This window comes from Macrobrachium rosenbergii, chromosome 40, assembly GCF_040412425.1.
Source record: "Macrobrachium rosenbergii isolate ZJJX-2024 chromosome 40, ASM4041242v1, whole genome shotgun sequence".
In the NCBI taxonomy this organism is placed as follows: domain Eukaryota; kingdom Metazoa; phylum Arthropoda; class Malacostraca; order Decapoda; family Palaemonidae; genus Macrobrachium; species Macrobrachium rosenbergii.
This window is the reverse complement of record NC_089780.1, coordinates 26,980,166-26,997,472: the sequence shown is the minus strand read 5'-3', so window position 1 is coordinate 26,997,472 and position 17,307 is coordinate 26,980,166. Positions and strand designations below refer to the sequence as shown.

The following is a 17,307-nucleotide window of genomic DNA, read 5'->3' as shown; positions in this document are numbered from 1 at the left end:
TGTCTGTATGTCTGTGTGTGAGTGTATGTGTGTGTGTGTGTGGAAACCGACGCGACTTACATCGTAATCCTGACGCTTCATCCTCTCCTCCATGTCATACTTCTCAGTCTCGAGCTTGACGATGAGGTTCCACATCTCATTGGCCTTGTCGCGCAAGCTGCCGGCGCTGATGGCGTCGACGTTGAGGGGCTTCACGCGGATGGACAGGGCGATCTTCTTCTCCTCAGCCAGCTGCTCGCGGGTCTTGCCCAACTCGCCCTTGGCTGCCTGGATGTTGGAGAACTGCGGGAGGAGGGGGAGGAAAGCGGTCTTCAGTATTCGTAACACACGCATTGCAGTGAATATTATTATTATTATTAAAGTAGCAGTGAATAGAAGGGCTATCTTCAGAATGGGAGCAGAATTTCAAATGCAGAAGGAAGTGGAGAAGAGAAATAGAGAAAAGGTGCATTTAGCATTTCTTAAGTTTTGAGGGGGAGGGAAATATATATATCTAGATATAATATATATATATATATATATATATATATATATATATATATATATATATATATATGTATATTATTAAAGTAGCAGTGAATAGAAGAGTTATCTTCAGAATGGGAGCAGAATTTCAAATGCAGAAGGAAATGGAGAAGAGAAATAGAGAAAAGGTGTGTTTAGCATTTCTTAAGTTTAGAGGGGGAGAATATATATATATAGATATAATATATATATATATATATATATATATATATATATATATATATATATATATATATATATAACATAACATATATATATATAATATATATATATATATATATATATATATATATATATATATATATATATAATATATATATATATGTAGTATTACAGAAAAGACATTCATATATATATATAAATATATATATATATATATATCTATATATACATATATATGTATATATACATATACATATACATATACATGTATACAATAATCCCTGTATTTTCATACTAACCTTGTCGCCACCAGTCTTGCCGAATTTCTTAGCACCATCCTGCAAAGAGGGATTTGTATTATTTGTCTGAGAGAGAATGGTCAACAGAATATTTATTTTCAATCTAAAAGACTTTTTCATCTTTTTATGCTTTTTAAAAAGATAAAACTAACATTGCTTTCTTCTTCATTTATGTATCGACGTAGAGCATACATTTGGTGAATGAAAAATAGACATGAATTTCTCAATTTCCTTTGAAATTTATAAAACTGATAAAATTTCCTTTGAAATTTATAAAATGACAAGCTAAAAACTTAAAAAAAAACCATACGACAAAACATTATCGCAATAAAAAACACGTCTGACATTGGCAAAGAAATGAACAAGAGGACAACAATCAATGTATAATCACAATGTATTAGTGAATAACCACGTTGTGAATTACCCAACAACCAAGAAGTAAAAGCATATCCATGACGTAGTCAAACAATCTCACGCTCATTAAGGTGAAAATAATCCAGAAAAAAAAAGAATAGGTTTGCAAGAACACACATATTATTATCAGTAATAATTCGTGGTGCCACAGAGTTTAATGGGACCATTTTGACCCGAGGCAATGGAGTCACATGGAAATGGATCTGCATAGAAAACGGAGTCACATAGAAAATGGCTCCTCAATAAGTAGGCAACCACGTTTGAGAATCAAAGTGTTTTTAGTGACCCATGGAGCTGGAAATATCTGCTGAAAGACTAAGTTTTTCTCATGAATATTATTTTAGTGTTCAATAAGAATGATTCATTCCGGTGCTGATTGTTTTGAAATCATTTTTCTTTATGAAAATGTGAACACGATTCGTTGTGTTTTAGGAAGGAAAAAGCAAATTGATTACTCTACTGTCAAATGAAATTAAATTAAAAAAGAAAAGGGTGATCATAATTCACTGTATATCAAGAACGTGTTATTTTCAGAGCAACCAGGTGAAAGAAACAATAATGGCAGAGAAAACGGAACGAAATAAACTGGAAAATGAAAGTAAAAAACGCCGTGTTATAAAAGAATAAACCAAAATCAAAAGAAGGGCACCAGAGCAATCCAAACAGAGAGAAAAGCAGCCTGTGAGTGAGGTTGGCCAAAAAAAGTTTCGGAACGGGGCGGAGGCGGAGCTTGTTAGGGGATGTGGGAGGTCTTTCCATAACCAGAGCTGACGGTTATACAGAGACATAATAATACTAATAACGTGGACATCTTTGTAATTACAGACGACAGAATGCTCACATATGTTCGCATGTTTTTATTTTAAGTGGTATGGATGCTTCCAATGTGAAATTATTTTGGAGATCTTGTGTTTGTCGTGTTAATGGGAAACGCTTTGAAGAGCCTAATTCATTCAGACTCCAAAGTATAAAGAAAAAAGGCCCTTATTCAGAGGGCGTGGGTATTTTATAACATTTAGTTTAGAATGAAATATCTGTGATCTGAGTAGAGGTCTCCGTGTACTGTGGAAAAACATCGTTTTGCATGAAAGTTGTTGACGACACATTGTACAACGACAGCTCTGGTTATCTGAACTCAATTAACTTTGTGAAAATAAGCCATTGGGAAACCTTTTTTTATTTTTTATTTTTAAATCTTGGTCGCATTTTGACGTCAGAATCTTTGGACTGATTATTTCACTGAAAACTAATCATCCCAGCAATGCCCCCAGTTGGAACATTATAACACGAATGCAGGTCAACTCTGACTGGGAATCTCCGACTGGTTTAGATATCTGATAAGCTGCTGATGACCTGGGCCAGCTACACTGGGGTGCAAAATGAAGATTAAAGAGTGACCTGATAACAGGTCAAGGAAAATCAAACTGAATGCAAAGGTACATTGATGCGATAAATATTATGTATGAAAACTCAAATTAAGAGCAAAATTTCCTAGTCATTAATTACGACCAAGGATGTAATGACATCCAAAGAAATCTAGATCTTCCCAATGACCATTGCAAGAGATTTATCTTTCCCAAGTAGCGGTTGATTTTGAGGGATGTGGCTTTTTCGGGAGGGATTGGAGGGCAACCGGAAATATTTTAAAGGGGTGGGGGGAGATACAGGCAGGGCTGCTAGAAAAAGTCGACAATTGATCAACATATAAGGGAACGTGCAAATATACTTTCTACTACTGGGACTACTTTTGTGCCCCGTTTTCTTCCAGTCTATCTCACCTCCTTCTGAAAAAGAAAACGAGAGAATTCGATGGAACAGCTTCAGAAAAAAGAGGGCTACTCGCTTGTATGCTTACTTTTTTTTTTTTTATTTAATCTCTCTCACTCTCTCCCATTCATGCACTTTCTCTTTTCTCTTTAATCTTTCACAAATAAATAAATAAATAAAAAAGAACACGTCAAAAGCATCTACTTACACATCAGAGTGTGTTTCTCATCTATTTATCTCTAAATTCAAAAACCAAATCAAGATCTAGCTCTCAGCATCTCAAAAAAATTGCAAAGAATCAAAGATCTATATTAGAAAAAAGATATTCGTTGTCGTCATCATCATCGTCATCATCATCAGCATCTCTTCAACACTTAGAACCAACAGGACATGAATGAACACAATGAATTCACGAAAAAAACGCGTCACAAATCTCTTCTTCAGACATGTGAACTCGCGGGACGTCACATATGTAAGGACGAGATCAAACGTGTGTATACATATATCAGTGAATTATATACCTATCAGGGATCATGTATGAACACGCAATATTAGTGCTGTTTTTTAGAATGTGACATTAGTGATGTATGAGGAAAGTGCAGCTTTGTTTAAATCAAATTTGAGTGTCCTAACAAATAGCAGTATTATTGAATCTGAACTAAAATGTACTTTACATTTAGCAAAGAAATTGTTTCAGCTGTTTTTAAATTAGCCCTAATGACAGTCTAAAGCGAATCAGATATCACACTTAATGCAGATGACTTGAATTTTGAAAGTTCTCTGTTATTTCTCCTAAACACTTCTGTAGAGTATCTGCTAAGGATCCTGTGAGGGGTCACGTTCGTGAATTCTCAACAAGGCATTTCGTAACATGGCGGGAGTGAACTGAATATCGGATCAGCCTTCGTACGAGGACCAGAACAAGACACAGAACCAGTCAGAGGGAAGATGCTGGTGATGACGACGACGAACAGAACGAGGGCTGAGGTTAAAAGAGAGAGAGACTCACACTGGAGCCCTTCATCATGGACTGGCGCTTCTTCTCGGCTTCCTCGAGGCGTCTCCTCTTCTCTTCCTGCTCCTTCTGTTTCCTCTCGGATTCCTCGCGGAGCTTGCGCTCTTCCTCGGCTCTCTTCTTCTCGGTCAGCTTCTTCTCTTCTTCGGCACGGAGGATCTGGGGAGGGCCAACGAGAGAGAAGGTTAAGGGGGTCAGCGAAAGGGTCCATCCTACCTACTGCAACTACGAGTACTAACTAATCCGGGTATGTCATACTCAGCATATTCTTACCAGAGTCTATATCATCTATCTCTCTCTCTCTCTCTTACCTTCCTCTTGGCCTGCTTCTCCTTGAGCTTCTTGAGCTCATCCTCCTCCTTGGCTCTCTGCTTCCTCCACTCAGCGATGTACTCTGCCAGCTGTTCGTCCAGCTCAGACATTTTCATCTGCTGGCGGTTCTTGAGGAAGTTGGCCCCCTCATCTCCCCTGCACAAGGTTAATAATAATAATAATAATAATAATAATAATAATAATACAATAATAATAATAATAATAATAATAATAATAATAATAATAATAATTTCAGCTCAGTGAAATAATGGCACTTCGTACATTCGTAACCTGTACGATACCATTTTACACGTGTTTTTCTATATAATCTATTTGAAAATACTAAAGTTGTGTATCAAGAAAAAAAAAATACGCCACAGCATCATACTTACTTCTTCCTCCTCCTGTAGATGTCGCAGCCAGGGCCAAGCGAAGAAGAAGAAGAAAAAAAAAAAACAGCATTAGTGCACAATCTATGAATGTAGTTCATATCAAATGTCATTCTAAAATCTATACTGTTTGTGATATATTCAATCTAATAGCACACCAAGCATTGGACTACCCAAAAATAAAGACATCAAAAGACTATTCTCATTTTCCTCAAAGCTGATGAAAAACTCTACAAGAATTTTATATATCTATTGACATCTATTTCATATCTATCGAGGACATGTGGTGGTCAAAAATCATTACAAAAATAACATGCTATTTCAAGGTGTTAGTTTTGTTCAAGGAATTAAAAATTATTTAAAAAAATAGATATTAGCTACAAAAATCTATCAAAGGCTGAAAGAACAAAATCTATATTTTTTTAGTTTCAAGGCCAAAAATTAAAAATGAAAAGATAGGAAAAGAAAGTAAATGCATAATGAAAAAAAGTTCAGATTAGTTTTCGAAACGGGTCATCTTGAGAATGTTACATGAGGAATGATTCACTTAGAGAAAAACTAATGTGTATAAATGAGAGTGGGTCATTCAGTAATTAAGAGGAGAGGATTCAAAGGGACACATTCTTCATGCTCAAAAGATATAGATATATCATTTTCTGCTCAAAACCCAGCAATCAGTCTGATTGGTTCGGTTGCCTGGGGGGACGCAACCAATCAGCTGAGCTTATTTCTAACAACCCTGGCTGCAGAGATCATACGTACTTTCTGAAAGAAGAAGTAAACAAAACGAAAATCAAGTTAGTGTTTTCTACCTACTGCCAAAATAAAAAAAAAATAAATATACAGTAAAAAAATAAAGTAGTGTCCTATAGTCGTCAGTTTGAGCTACGTTACATTGCTACGTAAGTTTTAGTAAAGAATAATGAGCTGAACTGAGAAAGCTTTAGGTATTGCGGCTTTTTTTAATTGAATTTAGTATGAATTTTAATGCAAAAATAAAAGAAAAATTAAGAATCTACTCAAGGCGAGACAAGTTAATAAATTAATATTTCTTGATACAAATATTTGCCAAGTATTAAGCCAAAGATAAATAAGATTAAAATAGCAAAGCTTTGAGAGAGTGTGAGCTAAAATTGGCGAACATGGTTACATATTGCAGGGACAAGGGAAAGTGGAAATAATATGATGATCAGCCATCAACAGAAAGCGGATTGTCACAGGGATTACCTAAGCAAAACTGAACTAAATGACTGGGAACTTAGATCTAAACACCTTGGAGACAAGAGGATTCATCGTGTGAAGCCATGCAGGGTTAAACCATTAGAGATGAAGGTAGTACTAAAAGTAGTGAGACTATCAATTCTATACTATTCTACTAATCTAGAGTGAAGGAGAAGCCAAGCAATTTCTTAAAAGTGACAGTTCCTCTGAACGTTATTGCTCTTAAAAAGAACCTTCTTCCTTTCAAATTCAATCTACGTCATATATATATATATGTATATGCAGAAGGATATATACTGTATTCAGCTATATTGAATGAAAATATATAGGCTACTGTATTCGATTCTCAAAGAAATGCAGATATTTCTAAAGAAAGTATTTCCTCTTTCATAACCAGGAGACATCAACTCACATTTCCAGGTAGACCTGTGAATCGGTTAGCGTTGTCTTCAGGGGACAACAACACGACGTATAGAAAAGCAAGAACGAACAATTATTCAATCATTTTCGTTTAGTGACTTAGTATGCCATTCGGAGGACAAGAAATTACACATTGAGGCGTCACTTAAGACTTTGTTTTTATATATCTAGTGAGAGATTGATATCCAGACAAGACAGAGAAAAGCTTTCCTGGTTAGGAGTTATCACAGACAAATGTTAGAGAAATCGATGTTTTTCACCAATTAAGCCAAAGGTAACAAATGGTCAAATATCGCTAAGAGGAATGATTTTTACCTGTGTTTACGCGAAGTTTCCTAATGGCGTGATTATTTTAAAAAAATAAGATCAGTGACTGAATGAAAAAGATTTGTTTATTTATCATTATTGATTTATTGATTTCCTTTAGATGTGTCCATAGGCTGCAATTCACCGAATGCAAATTGCTAACTTTGGCTGTTTACCTTCTTTGTTTAACTTCTGCACTGATGACACGTTAGTAGTAACTCAGAGTTGCAAGTTTGATTCAGAACAGATCAACGGTGTGAGAAATGAGAGTAGGAGAGGAAAGATTTAATGAGCAACCTTAGTTGCTCATTTCTTTTGAGTCTCAGCAAGAAGAAGAAAAAAGGAGATAGAGAGAAGCAGAAGAAAACCTGAAGAGAGGATAGTCCGTGATCTAGTCAGGCATGGAACGACGGAATAGAAGACATGATTGAAATCTAGATCGTGAGTTTAAGTCTACAAATCAAATCAGTTTTATTTATGAAAAAGCAGTGTAGGACATTAATGAACACAGCATAAATTATAAAAGAAAATTAAATTAAATCGCGTCTAGAAGAAATAAAAAGAAAAAGAAATTAAATAAGAAACGGCCGCTATGACTCTGGAAGTCACGAGACTTACTCCTCTTCTTCAGTATCGACCTCCTTTACTTTTTCTTTTACTTCCTCTTGCCGAGGCTGGGGCCCCTCCTCATAATCGCTTCCTCCTTCCTCACCTCTGGAAAGGTTACGCTTTGAGCTTAGAGGAACAAGAGGTCTGACTATATCTAGGGAATAAAATATCCTGGAAAGGCCGCAAGATTCTGGAAGCGCCGACGGACTCCAGCCAAATCGCGCGCGAAAACTGAGACTAGCCCGCGGAGACGAGTTGTCGGTTTAATGGTTCAGTTTTAGATCACGAGATCGGTTTGATTTGTTTAAAGGCTGACTTTTAGTGCACAGAATGGACAGAAATTACGTCATCATAACCTGGAATTCAGTTTATGATTAGATTTTAGACGAAGCAAACACGCAACCTTCGCCTTTTTTAGTGGTGTTTGCATCGGCAGGAATTTTTGAGGGGTGAAGTGGTTGTTACTGAAAAATAAAATCCATGGCCAGGTATGTAGGCCAGCTCCCATGCTCGGCTCCACTGGAAAGTGTACTGTTATAGAGGTTCTGACAGGGTGTAGCTGAAAACATTGTGACAAGGGATGTTAATCTTGACTGAAATTCCTCTCAGTCCAGCACAGACTAATCAGTCCATCACGGTCGCCCTGATAGGTAGTGTTTCTCCCCTGTTATTTCTTTGTATTATTTAATTTGTTTCTCCTTCAATATGGATAACTACTTGAGCTGAGGCTTACTTTTTAAGAAATTGGATGCCAAATTCTAGTGTCCATCTGGTGGGTGAATTTGGCATCTTACATCTTTGGGAAAGGCTATTGAAGGCTACACAAGAATGCCTAAACTACTGGAAAAAAAGACTGATGATAAAAAATCAAAGTAATCTATCGAGAAACCTATGATTCTAGTTTCTACAGAGTTTTACTAGAGGCTAAAACTCTCAGGTTGCTATGAGGAACACTACCTCAAAGGCGTTTGGGGATAAAAACAAATACCAAGCATTAAATAACGCTTTAAGACTTCTAGGTCAGGTGGGTGTTCAGCAGCAGGGCATCACAAGGACTCGTGGGGAAGAGTGTTTGGGACCACAATAAAAAAAGGAACTTTCTGGGCTGGGTATGAACATTAACGTTGCTGTCTTTTTCCAAACAATGGCGTCTCGCTATTGTCGAAACTGGACTTTATCCATGGGCATACTAGTAAAGAGATCATTATGCCTGGAAAGTAACAGTAACGCTAATCTCTCTCTCTCTCTCTCTCTCTCTCTCTCTCTCTCTGTGGGATTTGGGATTGTCATTTAGAGATCTCACAAAATCTGCAAGTTGACTGCTGGGAGACCAAAAGGACTCTCCTGTCGTTACTTACTCGGCATCTCTGGAAAACAGAAACAGAGAGGATTAGCATAAACACTTGACGTACCTGTTATTATTCAGCTTAAGGTGGCCTTATGCCAGCACTGGCTGCTGTTTCTTAACAGCATCCCGTAACACAAGTGCCTCGTGTAAGGGGGTGAATGCAAAGTATGATCAACGGAGAGCAAAACATGACTGACAAAAATTGTGTCAATACTTCCTGAATCCACAGTGGCTTAGGAGTGTCATTTCAGTTATTCTCATTTCAAACGCTTTTGGGGCTAAAGAGAGTCATGTTACATACAGTGAACTGGACAATTCCGTTTTCAATTATTCAGTGATAAGTATCTCCTATTTTAGCTGGAAAATAATTTCTGAAAGATTTTGAGTGTACATGATTTTAGAAAGACTTTTAGTGTAAATGATTTTCGATGTAAAGAAAGGACTCAGATTCCTTTACTGACTTCCTACAATGTACGTTGTAGATTTGCATCTCAAATTCGCATCTCATGAAATGAAACTAGAGTATTGCAAAAGATAACAAACTCTTGCTATTTCGTATCCTGTTATGAATGTCATTCTTTACTACAAACAGATGACCAAAATAACAATGAATTTATGCATAAGGAAACTCTCATGCGCAAATATGAAAGGAATTCTTGTATGTCAATCATATCATGCCTCATGGCTCGCAGAGAAAATGTCTTGATAATGACAGCATTACACCAACAGTAAATATCTTTTCTTCTTTACATGAACATCATTAGCTAAACGTATTTGTATCTCTTGATAAAAATAAAGAGTAAAAATTAGCTTCAGATACGTAGGTCTAAAGGGCTGTAGGGTGAATGCACCATCAGAAATTCATAGATATTGCACTATATATAAAAAAGTCATAAAAATGATACTTACGAATAAGCTGATTCGTCGTCGGACATCTTGGTGGTGTGTTAGTTCTGTAATAAAGGGAAAAAAGGTATTGATTAGTTTCGATGATCTATTAAGACTTTCTGGCTTTTATAAGTACAGTTACGGTTTTGTCTGTGCTTATTTGTGTGTGTATGCGTAGGTTGTGTAGGCTAATATTGTGCATGTTTTCTAAACAGGGGATACGCCCAAGAATTGGCGGTTAAAGTTTAAATGTGGCAGTGACATTTGTTCTGTCTTTTCTCTGCAGACATCCCCTATTAGCAAGAAACTCCATTTACATATACAGTATGTATATATATATATATATATATATATATATATATATATATATATATATATATATATATATATATATATATAGGCTACATACATATATGTATATATACATACATATATATATATATGTGTGTGTGTGTGAACTGAACATTTTTGCACGCTTGTTCGTGCCTATGTCCCCACAAATATTACATAACATCCTGATAGCTATGTAAATAGACGGAAACTAAATTCTGGATATCCGAACTTGCTCTTCGGAAAAATATAACTGGTAAACGCAAACTTAAGAATCATATGAATTTTGTTGCATGAACAAAATACAAGTAATTCTCTATATCAGTTCTCTCTCAGTGCTGAAGTCTTGCTTTTGTTGAAGATTTTGGTTTTTATCATTCACGTTGCAACATCGTCTCTGATTAATTAGAGATCATTTATTACATGAGAGTAATCCTTCCCTGTTTCTGGTTTAAATATGGTTAGCTGGTATACTCAAAGACATTTAAGTGAACACACGAAGGTGTCCGTTCTCTCTCTTTCTGTATATTCTGTATATGTATATGTATGTGTGTGTGCCTTTAACAACTCACATGTACAAACATATCGCATAAATCCTTGCAAACACACTGAACACACGTTGAATATTCTCTGCTGCAGGAGGAAAATGTCATAATCATCATGTATATATTCACTTTTGCGATCCTAACCAATGTTGCTCTTTTCTCTCCAAATAACCGCGGAATTAGACAAGAGCTAATGGTTTGCGATCAGGCCGTGGTTATCTTATAAGTATCTTGATAGTCTTCTATTCTTTGGCCCCGGTCTTCTTTCTGTTTTTCTTTCTATCACTGTAAGATAATCAGTTCTAGGGAAGCTTGCTCAAGGAAGCCCTGCTGATCTTCATTCTATGTACCTGTATTTTAATATTTTAATATATTGCTTAAATTTTTATTTATTAATTAATCTGTTAATTTGTCTGTCTTTCTAATAACTTTCTGTGGGCTTGTTCCATATGGATAGGGTTCATTTTCAGAATAATAATAATAATAATAATAATAATAATAATAATAATAATAATATAATAATAATAATAATAATAATAATATCATAGAAGGGCTTCATATTCTATAATTTAATGATCAGTAATAAATACTGATCCGCCAGATTGTTGGAAATGCTTACGCATATATATACTGTACATGAACCAAATTCCAAATTACTGTGTTTCTGTATTACCGTTAACAAAAGCCCTCATCAACATCCAAAAGCGCATCCATATATTAATGTCCAACTGATTCCTCCTATCAGACGGCCTCGTAAAACCCGTCAAGCTACCTCTTTTCAGTCACTCCAGTGCTTCATGATTCAGATAATGTTTCATTTTCTAATGTGCCAATCTCAGGATTACTCTCCCTAACGCATATAACCTTCCTTCCTCGAAGAGGCAGGAGGTCTCTCTCTCCCTACCCCATCCCTTTTCTTGATTTATTCGAGCCCGGCTATATATGGACATTTCGTTATGTTTTCAAATTCTCTTGGATTCGTCACCGCCACAAATTTATTCACGATGTGCAGTAATATTCATGGCAGATTTCGAAATGAATTCTCTCCCTTGGACACTGAACTCACTGGCTGTTTAACTCTTGTTGGTCTTTAATTCAGTGTATGTATATATGCATGTGTGTGTATGTATGTATATATATATAATTGTGTATGTGTGTTTGTGTGCAAGTGGGTATGCGTGTGTAAAGTTACAAATATATGGTAATAGAATTAAATAAATGTCAATGATCTTTCTCGGCATAAGATTTACTTTCCATGATTCCATTATGGCTGTATAATCAGTGCCAGATGAAGTAATTCCATGAGTTGTTTGACCAAGTCCGAAGAGGAAAAAAGTAGTTTAATGTTATCATCGCAAGTTTTGCCATATAAGTCAATTGCGCAATGTTGACAAAGATCGGGGTTGAAGTCCCGCCCTTCTGAATATCTGCGCGCTTGAAATATTCCCGGTGTTATGTTCCCCTCTTTCATTTATTGCGGCTGATTCATCATTTGTTACGGTGGATGATGAGCATGAAGTCCCATCAAGGCATTAAATTTTGGGTTAAACTGCCTTAAATTGGCGCGTAGGCAGCAGAGCCAAAAGAGTGTATTTAAGTCAGCGCGTGCACCAGTGTACAAATAGGAAGTAGTGGCTGCACACCTCTCGCCTATGTCCAAGAATAAACCCGGGTTGGATTTCGGGGGCGCGAGAGATGTTGGCGCACGCGCACTGCTATACTCCCCCATCCCCACACCTTGCCTTCGACACATCCAAATATAGATACAGTGCTCATATATCACTTGAAATCTGGAAAATTCGTCCAGGTACTGGCCATATATTAATATTTGATCTTTTCCTCTATCATTTATCAATTTTCTTTTTTTAACTTTCTGGCTGCGACATATGATCTGGTTAGGATTCCATAGGTGAAATAAAAAATAGTAACGAAATTGGTGAATTATAAAAATCGCAGTGACGAGGGCATTCGCTCTTCGTGAAATCAGTATATATATGCATTTATATTTTATATCTACACATATAAGTATGTACGTGTGCATCAATAAAAATACGTATGTATATACAGTGTGTTATATAAATTACAGAATAATTAGTGAAGAAAGTGAAGAATAGCCCTTACGAAGATATTGAGGCCTTTTACAGTTACTTGCAGCATATATATATATATATATATATATATATATATATATATATATATATATATATATATATATATATATATATATATTACTAAAAAACGCACTCTGATACTACTCATTGTCTATTGTCACACACACATTATATATATATATATATATATATATATATATATATATATATATATATATATATATATATATGTGTGTGTGTGTGTGTGTGTGTGTGTGTGTGTGTGTGTGTGAGTGTGTGTGTGTATACATATGTTCGAGAAGTTAAATTTCTATGCAAAAAGTGAACTGAATACGTTGGTTTGCCTCAGTCTGACTTCCATGTGATATGAAAGCAGGTTTGCTACTGTTTCCCTCAAACTGTTTCTCTAAAATTCTGCATTAGATGCCTTACAAAATGTATGTAAAATGATCCATCTCAAAGTGATTTTTAGGCGTAAGGAATTTCGGATGCATGAAAGAGAACGACTGTTACAGAGCAGAAAGAATTTAATCGTCACTGACCAATCTGCAACAGAGGGTTCAAGAAATCTGGTCATTGCAGATCAGTCAGAAACTATTCATAACTGGTACTCTGGCCAAACCCGCCTTATTTTCAGCACCTACAGTTCAACTTCCATATTTAGTGTTCAGAGTGACGAGCCACCCTCCTTAACTCATGATCATCATGTTACCCAGTGGTCTGATCCCCATCCCTTCTTATTCATCACAAATCATGAAGGTTTTCGCAAAGCATCATGATGAATGCACGATATTTATTCCCATCATGGTAGCAGCATGACTAGGCATTTCCTATCTTCTTATACTGTTGGTTTAGGCGTCGGTTACTCCCTGTACAGAGCACACAGGCATACAGATGCTTGACATGGTTCCAGTCCATTTTTCCAGACACTGGTTGTGCTCAGCAGTCAAAACTCAAGTCATCTTCTGAGGACACAATAAACGCCACCATAGCACTTTTTCCTCCTCTTTTCTTTTTCCTATTTGTCACAAGAGTCAACACAACAACACTGGAAGAGGAACGGAGAGAACAAAGACGTACAGAAGTTTTAAGCAAGGGCCCCTCCTCCTTGGTCTCTCGCTTCACACCAACTGCCGCCACTACTGCTGCTGCTTCAGCTCTTGGCCGTGTGTCTGACGGCAGCAGATAGCTGCTGCTGGTTGGTCCGTCCTTGGAGATGCGATCCAAGTATACCCAGCAGGTATTAACGGAGGTATGCAATGGCGCCGGAGCGTCAAAAAAAAGGGGGGGTTGAAGCAGATCGAGTAACTTTTGAAAAGGGTCACCAACTATGGGGGTCTGCGTGTATTTCTCTTTGGTAGCAGAAAGTGGGCGCGTGTTTGAGGACCAAGGGAGTTACTGCTTGAGTGACTATAGAATACACCAGCAGCAGCAGGAGCGAAAATCTTCCCATCAGCAGCACCAACACTTACACTCGTCCGGGCAGAGATGGAGTGCGAGCAGGAGAGAGCCAGCCAACCTGTCACCACACTGGCGGCGCGCGAGGCTCTGCTCCTGAACAACCTTCTTCTCCGCCCAAATAACGTAGCAAAAATAACCCATTGGCTCGATGCCCTCGCCAATCACGGACGCCCCTTCGTCTCACGTTCAAAATCTCTAAAATGGGTGCGTGGTGGTGGAGGCCATCGCCGGCAGGAAGGAAAGCAGCCCGCCCGATCGCAGCTTTCCCTAGAAGCCGCCAGCCACATGAAAACAGGGGCGATCTTTTGCTCGGGAATGTCCGTCACTGATACCCCACGATTCATAACTTTTTCTCATGAACACAGACACAGTTTTAAGGCTATGGTACTACAGGAATGATCCACGCTGACAAACAGACAAACGATGTCGGGAACGTGCTTCTTCTTCTTCTTGTGGGACAAACGGACGAAACCTTGCAGAGTGGTCCCTTTCTTGACAATGTTACAGGATATCGTCTTCCACGGACAGTCGAAAATGGACGGAGTATCACATTTTTGCGAAGGATGACGGCGTGCTGGCCTGATACCCTACGTTATCAAGTGACTATGCGATGCTTTAGAAATAATATAGACGGCAATGCTGCTTAGTTATTATTATGTGAGGTGGTTGTGTTGAGACTTAGAAGATAATCAAAAGACAAAATAAGAGCGTATGTTTGTGCGCGCGTGTGTGCGTGAGAGAGAGAGAGAGAGAGGGAGAGAGAAAGAGAGATGATTAACCTCCAAGAAACCTAGCAGTGTTGGTCTCATACTACATCTTGACTGAAACCTGTGTCCCAAAAAGGGAATCAAGACCGGAAATGGCTGAACGTAAACGTCAAAGATGAAATCTGCAGAAAGGATAAAGCTAAATGTTTCTTTTGCTAATTATTTCTGTTCCACTTAGCTCTCCGGTTCTTACTTTCATTCTACTTTTCCTTCTTTCTTTCTCTCTTTCTTCCTTCCTCTCCCTTTTTTCATCGTTTTCGCCAAGTCTTGCCAAGTTTTCAGAAATGATTCTGTCGCCTGTAGCGTTTTGCAAAAGCATTTTCACCTCCTTTAGCTGACGTAATTAACATACGGTCATATGCACGCATGCAGGTACACAGACTGTGTGTGCAACCGTAAGCAGATAGGTTTACGTGTGTATGACTAATAATAATTTATAATAAGATTTATCATTTGAATTTTAACAATTTTTGAGATGTTCGTCCCAGAGAATGGAATCTAGGATTGTACCCAGTAAAGATTCGAACCCGGTCTCAAGACTGAGTGGACTGACTTTGATGAAATTTGGCATACAGTCTTTAAGTTTTTTTAACTTCTGGGGAAAATCGGTCAAGTGGCAGGTAACTGATTCCCGCCTTGTTCGGCATTTTTGTTTTCTTATGCTGACAATGAAAAATATAGGTCCATATCAATTAAGTCTAAAAGTTTGACGTTTTGTGGTCAATGTCACGACTCATGATTTCAAGCATTTATAATGCTTCACTGCTGGCTATATTTTATAATGATACTGATAAATTTTAACTCCCGTGCCCAAATAACTATACTCAACAAGTTTTACCCTTCAATACTCTATTACAAGTCACATATATTTTCATATTCATATATGATAACAGCAAGTTATTAACAATTCACTTTACCAAGTGTAATCTCAAATGGTCCCAAGTTAAGCTTATAGAATTGGTTACAATTTTTAAAGTCGTTTATGTTCATATGAGCCAGAAAATTGCAACGAGTTCGTTTATTCACCGGTGAGTGGCCTTGGCAGAGGTATGCTCGCCACTAGGCACTCTCCTGTCCTCGCAGGTTTCTCTGTTTGAGAGTTCATGCATTGCTGAAGGACTACTGCCAATTGTATTTTATTCTCTCTCTCATAATAATAATATCAGTATCAAATATAATCATAACTGTCTGTCCTCTCTTGTGTGCCGATAATGTTAATAATGATAGGGTTCTTGTTGACCCCCTAAAAGTCACCTCTTTCTCCTTCTTCCTCTTCTGTTTATTCTTCTATCTATTCAACTTTTTCTTCCTCCTATTTTTCTTCTTTTTCTCTCCCTTTCATAATAATATCAATAGAAGAAATAATATCTTTCCTCTCTTGATTGCTGATAATGATAATAATGATAATTTGAGTTGTTCTTTACCCCCCAAAAAATCATCTCTTTCTTCTTCTTCCTCTTCTCCTTATTCTTCTGTCTCTTCTACTTCTTTCTCCTCCTCCTCTTGTTCTTCTTAGAGCCCATTCGAGAGAAAATGACCGAAGCCAAGAATGAGCAGAGGGTACCCGGTATGGGGAATCTTGCCACTGCACAGTTCCTGTTTCAATGGAGGGATATTACAACAGGGTGTCGGCTGATACCCTTCCCTCTTTTAAGAGGGTCCAGCATTTAGCAATGCATTAACGAGAACCATATTGGCTTAGTTCTGTGGCTACCTGATCATTTGATCTATGTACCGTAGAGTACAAAAACTGCAATGACAATAATTATTCGGTATTCTTTGTAGAACAGAATAGAATAGTATATAGAATTTAGGTCAAAGGCCAAGCACTGGGACCTATGAGGTCATTCAGCTCTGAAAGGGAAATTGATAGTAAGAAGGGTTTAAAAGTGTAACGGGAGAAAAACCTCGCAGTTGCACTAGGTAACAATTTTTAGACAGAGTGCAAAATCAGATGGAATAAAGAGATATGAACGGAGGTACAGGTAAAAGAAATGAGAGAGATTGCAGCTAGGCGCCGAGGGGACGCTGCAAAGACCCTTAAGTAATGCCTACAGTGCACCACGCGAGGTGCACCGACGGCACTACCACCCTACGGTTGGTAATCTTTGCAATCACAGGTCCACTGGACCTGCAATGAAATATGATGGCTACATCAATGAAAGTTATTAGTTAATATTTATAACTATATGGCTAATGGAGCTGCAAATTGTAGCGACGTCCACACTGAATTCTTTAGCTTTCTATTAAGTCAACTAATTTTTTTTCTTCTCATTGGGTCAACTAACTAACAGAAGGATTTTAAAAGATCTTTTTATATGTCATCAGGCAAAAAGGATTTACAATAATTTTATACGCATTATATTACACACATGTTTAAATTGTTTCTGAGTTTCTGTAAGTCTATGTGCCTCGATA

General features: G+C 37.3%; 1 protein-coding gene across 21 annotated transcripts in view; it reads right to left on the bottom strand.

Annotated features, from left to right (window-relative positions):
- The window catches only part of LOC136826282 (troponin T, skeletal muscle-like), a 30,885-nt gene extending 16,166 nt beyond the window's left edge, over nt 1–14,719 (bottom strand). For 3 of the 21 annotated variants that reach the window (XM_067083493.1, XM_067083477.1, XM_067083488.1), the window contains exons 1-6: nt 14,134–14,216; nt 9,693–9,740; nt 4,494–4,650; nt 4,177–4,341; nt 987–1,025; nt 61–282 (exon numbers count right to left, since the gene is read on the bottom strand). In XM_067083493.1, coding sequence (XP_066939594.1) covers nt 61–282; nt 987–1,025; nt 4,177–4,341; nt 4,494–4,610 — 543 coding nt within the window. In that variant the 5' untranslated portion in view covers nt 4,611–4,650; nt 9,693–9,740; nt 14,134–14,216. Of the gene's footprint in view, nt 1–60; nt 283–986; nt 1,026–4,176; nt 4,342–4,493; nt 4,656–4,886; nt 4,899–7,448; nt 7,545–9,692; nt 9,741–13,741 lie in introns of those variants that run through there. The other 18 variants (XM_067083489.1, XM_067083479.1, XM_067083494.1 and 15 more) reach the window with 15 other exon arrangements.
- Nucleotides 14,720–17,307: the final 2,588 nt, after the last annotated feature.